Raw genomic sequence first — 14053 nt, forward strand, 5'->3', positions numbered from 1 at the left:
TCAACAATGTTGTCTACAACTATGTACCACACTGTAGTTGCTGTTGTCAGCAACGTTGTTGCTGCCGTTGTCGTGCGTTGGTTTTTTGACAGTTAACTCTCTACTGGTTTTGATTTTTTCATGTACCAAACGGGGGCCACTTGAAATTTGATTTTGATCGATTTTGGCAAGAAACAGCAACAAACACAACGGCAATCGTTATTTAATGCGAATTCAGCCTCGGGGCAGAGTTAATGTTTTAATTAGCACAACTTGGCTATTTGAGGTCGTTTTGGGGGCACAACAACAAATTGCTGCGTGCCACGCCCATCCAAGCATATCAAAAGGGGTTGAGGGTGAGGAAATGAAAACCTACAATTTGTATTATAAATATTCGCCACATAAGAAGCGCATTCATTTGCTTGATTCACACAACTTGTTCATTGCTATTTGTTTGACCGCACTTGGCTCAAACATTGGCAAACTCCGTCAAGTTAAGAAAACCTCCACGAACACCCCCTCTCATAACCGTTCAGCTACTGTCATTGTCAGACAATCGTTAGTTAGTTAGTTCTTGAACTCGGCTTTTGAACTGAGCTCTCGGTGCGCGAGTCGCTCCAACTTCATAGCTAATCGCGGGCTACTCGTTTCGCGTTGGGATCTTGACATGAGGAAACCATTTGGTCGCCATATAGTATTGTAATGACTGTAATTAGTCGCAGCCGAAAAGTGTTTGGCCGAATGGCGGGGAAACACACCGAATATGGACAAGATAGTAATAGTTGTAAGGTTCAAGCGTAATATTTTAAGCCACATTTTTTTTTCTAAATTTAAATTTCTCTCAATTACGGGAATCAATAAGTTTTTAAAAACTTATTTATTGAAAACAGTAAATAATTTTATAAAAAACATACATTATAGATATAAGCCACAAGCATAAGCTTTTAAAGTTTAAATCTAATGAATTATTATTGAAGAGAAATTGGATTTCAAGTAAAAATATTCTCTAAAATATTTGCTTTAATGTATGTATTGTTTAAGCATGATTAAAACTACTTTTCCTTAATCAAAGAGGATATTAAATAATTAAATTCTAGATTTTTATACATTTTAAAATTTACAGAACTTAACAAAATGATAAAAAGCGTATTCCTTAAATAATATTTAAATTTAAAAATTAATTTATCGGAAGAGTGATTTTCTGTGGGACTCAAACTTGAGCGGCCATTTATGGACAACAACTTGCATACTCAAAAGATCCTTGAATTATTCGTATAATGCTCACATTCCGAGAATCTGATAGTCACCTTTGTTCTGTCAATCCGAACATCAGCGCATACATATGTAACTACACATGTACACACAAACGTAGGCATTTATCTACGAATTGTCAATTACAGATACATTTTATCGATTGAAACAAAAGACTTGAACAAAAAACTTGTTTCACTTGCCGCTGTTGAGTGTTGATTTTTTTTGTCGGGCAACTGGGGGGCCTCCATGCTAAAAGTGAAAATATTATGCAACATTCTCTGTCTCCCTCTTTTACTCCACCTCACCTTGTCCGCAATAAATTCAATAAATATTTTCTCAATTTTGCTAATTGCAATTAATTTCATTTGTCGTTTCTCCTTCATTGTTGCATTATTATAACTTTGCTGTTCTTGGCCATATCGCATATATGTAAACTATTTGCAATTATTCAATTAAACATGACATGACTCCGACTTCAAGTCGAACTGGATAGCACTGGCATTGTTTTAGTTTCAACTTAATTTCCATTTATTAATTATGTTATCCAGTGCCGCTGGTTTTCTCTCGCAGAAAGCAATTAAAAAAGGTTAAAGCCATAAAGCATCAAGATCAATTCGATCGTGAGCGATTGTTTTGGATCGGTGGGAAGGGCAGAGGCGGATATTCGGAGTGCGTGTTTCTTGATCTTGATTAGCTGGCCATTTAATAATGAATTTCCAACAACAGCCACTTCATACATCAATAACCAATTATCAAGGTCGCGGATGAGTTGGCTATTGTAAATATTTACATAGCTCGCGGCCCCGTCCCCCCTTCATGGTTCGTCAAGGCCGAATTGTGGCAGAAGAGTTTCATCGAGCGTTGTTGGATCAGTGTAAGGCAAACACTTGGCTACACGTTCTATGAAGTCAAGACTTTGTCGGCCTTGGACTTCTAATAAAGGTAGAGAAAGTTACAGAAGTTAAGCCAATGGAAAAAAAACAAAAGGTTACATCAAATAGCTTATATTTTGTATTATTATTTATTAGAACGGACATTAAAACAATAAATGATATGAAGAACTTCTAGATAATTCCCAAAATAGTATATTCAAAGATTAATTGTGATTACAAAATTAAGATAATTACTAAAAACCTATATTAGGTTAATAAATAATTTTAAATGTTAACCTTAAACATAAACATTATATAACTGACTTTACCTGCCTTAAAAAAATAAACAAAAACAACTTAATTAATAACCAATGTCTCTTTACCTCCCCTTGCTGAAAATCACATTCAACAATAGACATATAATTTATAGAACCAAAATGAAACAAATTCGAATCATTTGTTTAATCAACCGATTTGAGAGTTGTTTGTGTACACAACTCAATTAATTTCCAAACATTATTCAAGTTCAAGTTTATTAACCTTAAGTTCAAAAGTGCAAACACGAACAGATTAATAGATTTCGATGCGGTTTTTCATACTGAAGGTTAAACGATTTCTGTTCTTTGCTTTTGGCGGATTCTTCAAAGCAGCCAATGGACTGGCACAATTGTTTGCAATTAATTGGCATAGAACAGCATTAATGGCAAAGTTCAGATAGTTCAAGTCAAGAAGGTCAGGTGGGGAAAATACAATGTATAAGTAATAAAACAATTTCCTTAGGCTTTTGGCATTTCTAAAAAAAAAAAAATCCAAAAGTTTTATATCATTTACATTCTGGCACCATAATCAAATCATAAATGGATAAAACATAATGGATTACCATATTGAAAATCCGAATTCTGCAAAAGGCAGAGAACCAAACAAAGAAAATAGACTCGCAAATAGGCAAACATAAACAAATTAAAATGCTACTATGATTAGCTAGAGTTGCCGCCGCCTCGTGAGGCATTCGAGCGTGCCCCATGAAGGTTAACCACGGGGCTGGGTTGCGATTATTAAAGAGCATTAATTGGAACATCGTTGGAGCGTCGGACAGCGGGAAGTTTAAATTTTCGGAAGGTCACTGCGCCGCTGGGAGGAGGTTGGGTTAGCCTGCGTTTCGGCCCACCAGCTGTGAGCCCAATTATTCACATTTTCATTCTGCCAGCGGATTTAAATATGTGAAGAGCAGCTGTCTAATCTGCATCGTGATTACTGCATTTACGTATGCCTAAAAGTTCAGGGTCATCGTGGGCTAAACACCTGCATTTTCCATGCACCCGCGAAGGCAGTTGTAATTGAAAAACCTCGCGTGCGTCTAATTATTAATTAGATTTAATGAAAAATACATTCCTTTGTAATGGAAAATCAAAATGCTGAAATACGTTATTAATAAGATTTTAATTTTGGCGGTCTTAAATCAGAAGTGTTGGTAAACATGCTAGATTTTACTGAAAAGGTTTGAGTCTGTGATAGTTCGATTGGTAAGAAAATAATCGATTAAGTCGAAAGTCTCTGATTTTTGTTCCATCCCTATGGCAAAACATTGGCCAATTGCAATTTTATATATTTTAGGAAAATAGTTTATAAAACTGCTGTTTGACCATGGAAATCGCGGATACCTACTACAGTAAAGACGAATACGTGGAGACGGCAAGTATTGGCAGGGTTCCAGACCGGAATTTGGCTTTTCCATAAGATTGGATGACCTCATCATGCCCAAAATTATTTTGTTTACAGGCATCCGGAAACAAAGTCAGTCGACATACGGTGCTCTGTGGATCCCAAAACATTGTGCTTAATGGCAAGGTGATCGTCCAGAGCGGAGCTATTATAAGAGGTGACTTGGCCAACGTCCGGACGGGGAGATACTGTGTGATCGGCAAGGATTCCGTGATTCGACCACCGTACAAACAGTTCAGCAAGGGCATCGCCTTTTTCCCCATGCACATCGGCGATCATGTCTTTGTGGGCGAAGGAGCCGTCGTCTCGGCGGCCACAATTGGATCCTGTGTTTACATCGGCAAGAATGCCATTATTGTAAGCTATATTATTTAAGATCTGAACAGAAAAAAGGAAAACGCACAGTAGAACTTCCATAACACAAACTGTTATAGCATTACATTGTACCTGTTTAATTGACATTAGAGAATTAGTTCCATAACTCAAGTTTAAAGTTCTACTGTTTTTAATGTTTTCAGTCTGATAATATAATCATATATCGATTAACTTTCTGTGCTGTAATTTATAATCTTTTCCAATTTTCAGGGCCGTCGTTGCGTTTTAAAAGACTGCTGTGTGATTGAGGATGGGGCTGTGCTGCCTCCGGAGACAACTGTGTCCAGCTACATGCGCTACACGGCTAGGGGAACCATCGAGGGTGGCCAGGGAAATCCGTACTTTGTGCCAGCCGCCATGCAAGACGAGATGATCAACTACACAAAGTCATTCTACGAACATTTCGTACGCACTCCGGCACCCGCCAGTTGAAAATTATAGGTACTAGATAGTTCGTATAACTATACTTCGAAGTTTATTTACTTAAATTATTTAAAGTTTGGAAACTCCAGTTCAATTTGTGATTAAACAAAAATGGTAAAAAGCTCAATGCTTATTTTCATTACACTTGCAGGAGGTTCTAATACTCACACGAAATGCTTGGAAGGTATCTCCCAATTCCACGAAGTGAAAACCGGAACCTGCCCGATTTAAAAGATTATTTATGAAATAAACATATACTAGGTATTCTATAAGTATGCACATTGCTTGGCTGTTTAATGGTTAATCTATCAGTCCCGTTTCGCAGTCGTAGGCCTCGTCGCCCGACTCAAAGATGGGGAAGCTCATGCCGGTGCGCCGGGCGATCACCGATGCCAGTTCCTCTGAGTTATTCTCTTTGCGGGGCAGTATATTACGGTCTAACAACAACACTGTGGCCGTATTCCGGCAGTTGGACACGGTGGCGGTGATGTGGAGAGGCGTCTGCTTGCCCTCTGACTCTGCGTTTACATCGGCTCCAAACTGCAGAAGTAAATGGGCACAGTCAGCGTTATTCCACTTGCAAGCGGAGTGCAGCGGTGTCCATCCAAGTTCCGTGCGTGCATTGGGATTTGCACGGTACTGCAGAAGCAACTTGGCCATGTCCACAAAGTTATTATAGGCCGCTCGATGCAGAGGCGTGTATCCATCGTTGTCCTTTGAGTTTACAGTGTCTGCATCCAGGCGCAGGATCTCGCGCACCTCGCTGATGCGGTTCTCGTTCACTGCCCAAAGGATCATGCGTTCGATGCTAGCTAAATGGTGGGAAAAACATATGTCCACTTAATTGAATCCTTCACATCAAAGCATAAAACACTCACATTGTGGGTTCTTGTCCTCCTCGATCAGTTCGTCGGCATCATCGTCCCAGCCGCTAACGAACATACCGCGGGGCACTTTCGCATACCGCAGCTTCTCCACTTGGGATTTCTCATCATCTGAGTCGTAGTCCCCCATTTTTCAGAGGCGATTTAATAAATAAGCTAAAAATGTATGATTGTATTGTTTTATTTTTTTAAAGTGACCGCTTAAATATTCCTTCTGGCTTTCAGAAAAATACCAAACTTCAAACGCTGTTTTTCAAATATACCATAGATCCACCCACACGGTCACTCTACCACCCACATATTGGATACCAGTGTTCCCAGATCAGGGGTTTTCCCCCTAGATTTAGGGGTTTTTTGACGTACTAGGGGGAATTTTAGGGGGAGCAATTTTTAGGGGGAAAGTTTAGGGGTTTTTTTGGAAATTGTATTACCCAAATGTTTTGAAAAAAACACAAGAATATGTGATTTCGTAAAATATTGCCACGCATAAAAACAACCTAAATATGGCAAAAATATCAAAAAATAATGGTCACGAGTACAAGTGTTACCAGCTGATGCTGGCGGTTTCTGGGAACCACTTGATATACATAATAAAAAAACGATGCAGGGACTGCTTGATTAAACTCACGGACGAATTCCAAGTACGATTTCCTAAGAACACAAAATGCCTTGAAAAAATATGTGTTTTTGCACCGAAAGCAGCATCCTTCTTCGAATAAGATTAACCTTACCAAACAATTGCAATAGCTTTGAACCATCCCCTCAAATGTATAAGCTATTCAATAGCGAGGAAGTGTACAAGACCAATTTCTCAAATGAAGTTCTCGAGGTGATCTCTTAAAATTCGATATCGTTTTCTTGTTTTATTGTATAAGTTCGAAATTAACTGATTTTTTTAATTTAGGGGGAAAACTGGATTTTTTAGGGGGAAATATCGCCTGTTTGAGATTTTTTAGGGAGAAAGCAAAATTTTCATCTGGCAACACTGTTGGATACCATACCACCGCAAAGTTGCGAGGAAAACAACTTCTCCCACGTTTGTTTACGTTTGGCCAGACCAGGACGCCATGTCGAATCCGCAGGAGGAACTGCTGCCGCCCAGTGCCGAGGACGACGAGCTGACTCTGCCGAGGGCCAGCATCAACAAGATCATCAAGGAACTGGTGCCCACGGTGCGGGTGGCCAACGAGAGTCGCGAGCTGATTCTCAATTGCTGCTCCGAGTTCATCCACCTAATTAGTTCGGAGGCCAACGAGGTGTGCAACATGCGCAACAAGAAGACGATCAACGCGGAGCACGTCCTGGAGGCGCTGGAGCGTTTGGGTTTCCATGACTACAAGCAAGAGGCGGAGGCTGTGCTGCACGACTGCAAGGAGGTGGCCGCCAAGCGAAGGCGCCAGAGCACACGCCTGGAGAACCTGGGCATCCCAGAAGAGGAGCTTCTGCGCCAGCAACAAGAGCTGTTCGCCAAGGCACGCGAGGAACAGGCACGCGAGGAGCAGCAGCAGTGGATGAGCATGCAGGCAGCGGCCATGGTGCAGCGACCGCCGCTGGTCGACGGCTCAATTGCTAGTAAGCCCAGTGAAGATGACGAGGACGAGGACGATGACGACTACTAGTAAGAAAGTTTGGCTTTCTATGAGCCTAATGTAGTTTTAATCTTAAAATATATGCCATAAGTTGAAAAGTCAGCAACCAGCTATTCTTGGCCGGATTCAGAGGACCTCCAATTTCTATCCAAGATCAGCAGATTCCAGAATTGCGTGGAAATCAGGCCCTGTCTTTTCACCCACAAAAACACTTCGTAATTTAAAACTTAAAATATATTGTCATAAACTTTAACTATCAGCTAATCCGGGCTTCATTTTGTGGCTCCTCCGCCTCCTCGCTTACCTGCTTCTCATTTAGTTGCAACTCCACCAATCTAGGCAATGGCACTGGGGCATCGTAAGTGCCCGGCACATATTTTCCCAAGATCTCCGTGTGCTGCTTCCAGAAATGCGAGGATATGAGGTCCTCGTGCAGCGGCACTATAGCCTGTCTGCTCTTCTCGCCCACTATTACCCGCTTCCTGAGCAGGATCGTTCCCTTTCTGTACATAGCGGGTAGATTATTGTAGTTTATGCCAAACTCCTGGAACAGCAACTCGTTCTTGTCCGCCGAAAAGGTTCCTCGCAGTTTCGCCTCTGCTTCCTGGTTCGTCAGACCTTTTTCCAAAACCAGTTTCCAAAATGCAGTGTTGTACAGATTGTTGACATGGACATCGGCTTGTCGCCAGCTGAGATAGTCCTTAAGGTTCTGCTCCGAAGGATACAGGACCACTCGCCCGTCAAAGCAGGGAGCGTAAGCCAAGGGTAGGTTCATCCACTTGGACCAGTGCATCACATAGCTCGTGGAAAACAAACTGGTGACGTAGGTGAGCAACTTGGCAGAGCGTCGCTTGAAGGCAGTCGTCTCCTTGCGGAATACAAAGGAGTACTCATCGCTCTGGCCATAAGCCAGGACCACGTCCCGAAACTCTTGCAACACTGCCGTGGCGGCCGCATTCATCACATTGAGAGCTAAAGGTGGAAATTCAAATAGTTAATTCCAGAATTTAAAATCAAAACCCTTTTACTACCATTCTCATCGTTGGGCTTTTCAAAGTCGTGCGTCTTTGAGAACTTGTGAAATTTTTTGCCATCGATTCGTATGACTATCCACACGTTGGGCAATATGCTGTCGTCCTGTTCGAAGGATTTAACGTACTCGAATCTGCTGCAGGCCATGCTGCGTTTGGGGAAATCCCGGATGAGGGTACGATTCAGTAATCTACTAAATTTGTAGAGAGTTCCAAGCAACCGCATTTAAAGGTTTCTTATGTTAGCGAACGCACGAGTTGTCAACAGCTGATTGCATTGCTGTTAACAATTAACAGCACTCTACTGTTAACAATCGTGAGCACAGAGATGGCTACCTACTAAAAAACTGTGACATCGGAAATATATTTTTATCTATTTAACGACCCATCAAATTTGTAAACGACTTATTTAACCCAAGGGTCAAGGTGGGGTCCTTCTTTTCCAGATTTAAATTGATTAATTTAAGAAGTTTATTTTATTTTCCTTTTAATAGTTTCTCGGCTAATCACTGTAACGAGCGATAACGCTTGCAGTGTCCATCTCTAGCTGACCCGATAACATCGATGAGCAGCGACAGAAAAATAAGAATTAAAGAATGAGCCTAAATTACGAACAAAATGCAGCAGACGAGCAATTCGCCCGGGCGCACAAGGCAGTTAGTCTGTCGGACGACGAGGAGAGCGAAGGCCTAGGAGAATCCACATCTTCCCGGGCTCAGGGAACATCTGCTGTCAGTAAACCAGGCCAGGAGTTCTACGATGAGCCGGGCGGGAAAGGTGAAGCAAGTGGTGGTAACGATGATGAGGAGGAGCAGGAAGCGGAAACTGCTGGAGGAGCGGCCAACACACATGTGGTGGCCAACCACTACAACGAGCTGAAGGAGGCGGGCCGCAAGGATCGCCAGAAGTCGAAGATCTTCTTCATGCGCAACTTCAACAACTGGATCAAGAGCCAGCTGATTAACGAGTACATGTCGCAGATCAAGCAGCAGAAACGCATGGGCGATGCTTTGAGGGTTCTGGACATGTGCTGCGGAAAGGGCGGTGACCTCCTGAAATGGGAGAAAGCGTCCATTTCGCACCTCATCTGCACAGACATCGCCGAGGTGTCCGTGGAGCAGTGCCAGCGGCGGTATCAGGACATCCTGCAGCGAGCCGAAAAGTCCAAGTTCGCCAATAAGTTCACCGCGGAGTTCTTTGCCTGCGACTCCACGTTAGTACGCCTGCGGGAAAGGTATAAGGACCCCTCGCTGCAGCTGAATCTCGTGTCCTGCCAGTTTGCCTTTCACTATTGTTTTGAGTCCATGGCGCAGGCGGATTGCATGATGCGAAATGCAGCGGAGTGCCTGAAACCGGGAGGTTTCTTCATAGCCACCATGCCAGATGCTTACGAAATCATCCGAAGGTTAAGGGCAGCCGGTCCAGATGCCCGGCGCTTTGGCAACGATGTGTACAGCATTGAGTTCGACTGTGAAACAGATCCACTGCCCTTTTTCGGGGCCAAGTATCAGTTTCACCTGGAGGGCGTCGTCGATTGTCCCGAGTTCTTGGTGCATTTCCCCACGCTGATCAAGCTGGGCAGGAAGTACGGTCTGCAGCTGTTAAGGCGCTCCACATTTGCGGATTACTACAAGGAAAGTCTGCCCCACGGTAAACACCTCTTGCAGCGCATGTCCGGCTTAGAGTCGGTTCAGGCCCAGCGTTGCGAAAACGATGAACAGTTCGCCCACTTGCGGAACTTGCAGGGATCACAGCGCGGGCGGCCGTTAGGCACCCTCTCAAAATCGGAGTGGGAAGCAGCAAGTAAGTCTACAGCGAAAAGCAGCCCGAACTTCGTTACTAAAATGCACTTTCTATTTCAGCACTTTATTTGGTTTGTGCCTTCAAAAAATGCAAAAACACCTGGGATACCAATGGCAAACCTTTATTTGAGTTTGACGACTGATAACTGCCAAAAATTTGCGTGTTATAGGTTATATTTCTGTACCCATGGCCCAACTCTTTTAAGGATCATACTCGAAAGCATGAACAGATTATTGGTTGCTTAAATGATTAGTTCTTAAAGTAAATTTTGTAATATTAAAGAAATGAATGTGTTCATAGGTTTCATTTTAAACTTACTGTAAAATTTTAAATTGGTTCACACAAAAACTTTATTGTTCAATTTAGCTTAAATATAACAACTGAACAGCAAATACAATTTTTTTATTGTTTATGTTTACAATACAAAAACAACAATCTATTTTATACAAAAATAAATTTTTTTACCTTACATTTTTTCAAAGCCTATGAATGCGCATATGTATCAAATTTGTGTGTGTCAATAGTTAAAGATATAAAATTTAATACTACGTCGGTTTTTATTGTTTGGAGTGTGTACTGGTAGTTAAGAAATTGTGAAAATACCTTTGAATATTTTATACGTATACAGGATAAGAAAGACACATATAAAACACTCTTCATTTTTGTGTTGTATTTCAAAATACTAAAAAAAGATATTCAGAAATATTTATGAAGAAATATCACACGGTTTTAAAAAATTATAAACTATCTCATTTATAAAGGGCATTTATAAAATTGAATTATTTGGTAAGTCATATTTTTAAAAATATATTACAAAATGAATACAAGAATGAATGCTTTTAAGAAATATTTTTTAGTTATTTTACTTTGCACCCCTACAATAATTTTTAACCCAGCTATATTAAAATAAATACGAGATACCCAATGCCACTTGTTTTGAAATAATCAAAATCGAATCGTTCTCATATTTTAGAGAATCTTTATTAATTTTTACTATATGGATTTTGGTCTAATCGACAATTTTTCTTGTGAAAGTAAATATAATTAGGAATAAAACCAGAACAGCCCTCGTTTGAGCCGCTTTCTAACCATCTCCATCGAAAGCTTTGATAAGAAGGGCTTCGGGCCAAGTTCGAAACTGGAAGTGGGATATCGAAGAAAGCTCGGGGAACGAAGCTCGCTGGCTGAGAGCGCACAGCTGTTGCTTTCACAGCGACGGCGCCTTTGAAGGACATCGGGCAAAGGTTAGTCCTGACGTTTACGTTGCCGGGTCGTGCCTGCCAGCTCTGGAGCGACCCCAACCAGTCCAAAGCGAGAGCGTGTCGTGCCAGGCGCTCGATGCATCAATGAATTATTGTAGCTGAAGTGTAAATAAATATTTGATAACGGGTCGAAAGTATGGGTGGCCTGGTTCGGTTGACTGGGTGTTGAGGTGAGGGAGTGGGCTGGAGAAAATAACGGCATAAATTACGCCATTGATTGGTTTCGAAGCGAATGCAAAACTTTATATTGGCCCAATCAGTTAGCTCTTCCTTTCATTATCGCTTAGGGCCCCACTTTGGCCATCTTCTTGGCTTCCTCCGTCCACTCTCTTCCCAAGTTCTTGTCAGATAATTTCATTATTTAAAGTTTGCCTCATAAAAATCAACTTTGGGTGTAAAGTTTAAATTTGTTTTGCACATACTGACGCACAACAAGGGCAGGCAAGGCACGTGTACATGGGGGGATTGGGATCGGGATGGGTGGCTTCGCTTTTGTTTAAAGTAGAGCGTGCGTATTTATAAGGCAAACAACAGACCCAGGACTGCCCGAGCTGTTTACGTTTACACACACGGCTTGCCCTCACCCACCAGCCCATACAGCCAGCCAACCGTCAACCCACCGCTTTTGGCCAGGCTCTCTCCGCATGTCCTTCGCCACGACTCGCTTTGCACTGATTGGCCCTAATGAATCTTTTTGTTACCTTCTCCATGCGGCCGCCTGCGCATTGTACCATGCGGTCTATGTAAATTAGTTCACTTTTAACCCAAACATTTCTGAATGGCAGGTTTCTCACCCCCAAGCAACAAATTAACATTTTAAACTTTCATGTGACTGAAATTACAAGTTTTTGTTAGCCTTAAAGGCAATTGGATTTTACCGGATGTCAGGAAATATGTTAAACTAAATCTTTTGTTTTTCTTTGACTAAGTCTTAAGCTTTAGTGGATCAATTTAAAAAACAACAATTTTTAACACCCAAAGAGAAATAACTTCTACCTTGCTATTTAAATTTGATCCGTTCAGAATAATTCGCCCAGAAGGAGAACAAAATGAGGAAAATCTATTATATTGCTAACAAACAATACATTTTTTTACCTTGAGTTCTTATCTTAAACATTATTTAAAGAAACAACTTTTCTTTCTTTCGTAATTGGCCTTTAGTCAATTTATATTTCCAATTAAATTTAAAGTTTATCTGAACGCATTTTCTATTTGATAAGAGTTTTCTATTATAATTTCTTGGTTTTCAATTCCATTGAAAATTTAATAGAATAAAAACAAACGACCTTACATCAGATATTTTTTAATTTTCTTAGCAATCAAAATCATTTCTCAACACAAAGAAATAGATGACTTAATTTTATATATATTTTAATTATGATACAATAAGTATGGAAATGGAATTAAAACCACCTTATACCAAAGATTTTATTTTTTGTTCAGTTTCCTCTACTACAAATGTTGACTTAAGAAGAAATGTGTAATATATTAATCCGGAAATTTTAAAGTCTGGAAATTATATGAAAATGGGATATCTGCAGACGGCACAAGGGTTAAGGGCTGTGGCACAATGGGTGGACCAGGTTGTGTTGAGTAATGTGCATACGTGACTGCAATGTGTTCGTGTGGAAGGGACTGTGACAGTGTGTTGGTGCTGCTGGGCACTGACAAAACGCAGGTAGGAAATGTGCGGCCCTCATAGTACGTATACGCAGTGTGTACAAACAGAAAACATGCCGCAATGTTTGTTTTGTAAGCCTGTCGAGGCAAGCGAGCGAATAAGTGTCTATGTCTCTCTCTCCCTCTCTCTCTCTTTCGCTTTTGGTCCTTTTTCCTTTCTCTGTAGATCATAAAATGCACGTATATGTATGCCTTTTGCTGGTGTGTGTGTGGCTTGTGTTTATTCAACCGCATGAAACAATGTGAAAAACGCATGCCAGGCGTGCGACAGTGTTGGTGGTGCCTCTGTGTGAATGGCTGCGAGCATGTTTGCGTGCGCCTTCTGCTATGCTAAACTTTTTACAAGGATTGCCCCCGGAGCTGGTTGGCTTGGTTAACGCAACAATTTAACACAAAACCAAAAAGAAGGTAAAAGAACCGAGAAGAAAAGATGAGCAAAAAAATATGAAACGTTCCACACATATTTGTGCATACATATATGCCCAAGGACTTAGCGGCGCCCATTGAAAGGATGTGAAGATGATGAGCTGCAGCTCATCGCATGGTAATCTTTTGTGGTTCTTTTCTGGCCAAAGAGAAACTTGAACTCTGCTCTCCAATGCCCGAGTGTTGCCACATTCGTCGTGGTAGTTATTCTTGACTTGGTTGGATGCGTTTGTGCACCACGCCAGTCGAGCTCATGTGGCAGCTTAAGGGCGAAGGTTGGCTTAGTAATTACATTTAATTCTATGCCTTGGCAAGGTAGATGAAACAACATTGTATTCAGTTTCTTTGAAATGAAATGAAAGTCAGTATGAATGACTAATTTCAGTAGCTTAGATTATTTATTTAGTTTTTTTCTACTTAAAATATAAATTCTTTTGGATGGTTGAATTCTACTTATTCAAGGGTGAGTCGTCTAGTACGGAGATAAATAAACTTTTCTTTCCTAAATTTACAGCTCCATTTACATATAAATAAATAAATTCATAAGCCATCAACTTCAGCCATTCAAAAATGTTAATTGCTATTATTTGGCAACTCATGTTTACCAATTTAGTTTCGGTTTATTATGACTTCGAAATCCATTTAATAATTAAACAATGACTAAAGTTCATTAAATTCTAGGCTAAACAAATACAGGCCATAACCAATGCCTTTGTATTCACATATCTGAAAATTATTTAATCCGTTCAACTG

The 14053-nt window shown here is 40.8% G+C and overlaps 5 protein-coding genes across 5 annotated transcripts; 3 read left to right on the forward strand and 2 right to left on the reverse strand.

Annotated features, from left to right (window-relative positions):
• Nucleotides 1-3656: 3656 nt before the first annotated feature.
• On the forward strand, nucleotides 3657-4904 carry LOC108046509 (dynactin subunit 5). The gene is made up of 4 exons (XM_017126218.2): nucleotides 3657-3797; nucleotides 3885-4184; nucleotides 4413-4643; nucleotides 4777-4904. The coding sequence occupies exons 1-3, from the start codon at nucleotides 3750-3752 to the stop codon at nucleotides 4632-4634; spliced, it is 570 nt and encodes a 189-aa protein (XP_016981707.1). The 5' UTR covers nucleotides 3657-3749; the 3' UTR covers nucleotides 4635-4643; nucleotides 4777-4904.
• Nucleotides 4655-5707, reverse strand: LOC108046507 (ankyrin repeat domain-containing protein 49). Its single transcript, XM_017126216.2, has 2 exons — nucleotides 5504-5707; nucleotides 4655-5437 (listed from the first exon to the last, which is right to left on the reverse strand). Exons 1-2 carry the CDS (start codon nucleotides 5637-5639, stop codon nucleotides 4926-4928), a joined length of 648 nt encoding a protein of 215 aa, XP_016981705.1. The 5' UTR covers nucleotides 5640-5707; the 3' UTR covers nucleotides 4655-4925.
• Nucleotides 5708-6495: 788 nt separating this feature from the next.
• Nucleotides 6496-7200, forward strand: LOC108046510 (protein Dr1). The gene has a single exon (XM_017126219.2). The coding sequence runs from the start codon at nucleotides 6577-6579 to the stop codon at nucleotides 7126-7128; it is 552 nt and encodes a 183-aa protein (XP_016981708.1). The 5' UTR covers nucleotides 6496-6576; the 3' UTR covers nucleotides 7129-7200.
• A 150-nt stretch (nucleotides 7201-7350) lies between these two features.
• Nucleotides 7351-8394, reverse strand: LOC108046506 (probable tRNA(His) guanylyltransferase). The gene is made up of 2 exons (XM_017126215.2): nucleotides 8130-8394; nucleotides 7351-8070 (listed from the first exon to the last, which is right to left on the reverse strand). Exons 1-2 carry the CDS (start codon nucleotides 8353-8355, stop codon nucleotides 7355-7357), a joined length of 942 nt encoding a protein of 313 aa, XP_016981704.2. The 5' UTR covers nucleotides 8356-8394; the 3' UTR covers nucleotides 7351-7354.
• A 253-nt stretch (nucleotides 8395-8647) lies between these two features.
• Nucleotides 8648-10589, forward strand: LOC108046519 (mRNA cap guanine-N7 methyltransferase). The gene is made up of 2 exons (XM_017126230.2): nucleotides 8648-9932; nucleotides 9992-10589. The coding sequence occupies exons 1-2, from the start codon at nucleotides 8726-8728 to the stop codon at nucleotides 10072-10074; spliced, it is 1290 nt and encodes a 429-aa protein (XP_016981719.2). The 5' UTR covers nucleotides 8648-8725; the 3' UTR covers nucleotides 10075-10589.
• Nucleotides 10590-14053: the final 3464 nt, after the last annotated feature.

This window comes from Drosophila rhopaloa, unplaced genomic scaffold (assembly GCF_018152115.1).
Source record: "Drosophila rhopaloa isolate 14029-0021.01 unplaced genomic scaffold, ASM1815211v1 contig_2, whole genome shotgun sequence".
NCBI lineage: Eukaryota > Metazoa > Arthropoda > Insecta > Diptera > Drosophilidae > Drosophila > Drosophila rhopaloa.

Coding starts and splice junctions, on each gene's coding strand:
- LOC108046519 (XM_017126230.2), top strand. CDS start 8,726: ATGAGCCTAAATTACGAACAAAATGCAGCAGACGAGCAATTCGCCCGG. Junction 9,933..9,991: donor ATCGGAGTGGGAAGCAGCAA/GTAAGTCTACAG, acceptor TTTCTATTTCAG/CACTTTATTTGGTTTGTGCC.
- LOC108046510 (XM_017126219.2), top strand. CDS start 6,577: ATGTCGAATCCGCAGGAGGAACTGCTGCCGCCCAGTGCCGAGGACGAC.
- LOC108046509 (XM_017126218.2), top strand. CDS start 3,750: ATGGAAATCGCGGATACCTACTACAGTAAAGACGAATACGTGGAGACG. Junction 3,798..3,884: donor AAGACGAATACGTGGAGACG/GCAAGTATTGGC, acceptor TTTTGTTTACAG/GCATCCGGAAACAAAGTCAG. Junction 4,185..4,412: donor TCGGCAAGAATGCCATTATT/GTAAGCTATATT, acceptor TCCAATTTTCAG/GGCCGTCGTTGCGTTTTAAA.
- LOC108046507 (XM_017126216.2), bottom strand. CDS start 5,639: ATGGGGGACTACGACTCAGATGATGAGAAATCCCAAGTGGAGAAGCTG. Junction 5,438..5,503: donor GGAGGACAAGAACCCACAAT/GTGAGTGTTTTA, acceptor CCCACCATTTAG/CTAGCATCGAACGCATGATC.
- LOC108046506 (XM_017126215.2), bottom strand. CDS start 8,355: ATGCGGTTGCTTGGAACTCTCTACAAATTTAGTAGATTACTGAATCGT. Junction 8,071..8,129: donor AAAGCCCAACGATGAGAATG/GTAGTAAAAGGG, acceptor TTCCACCTTTAG/CTCTCAATGTGATGAATGCG.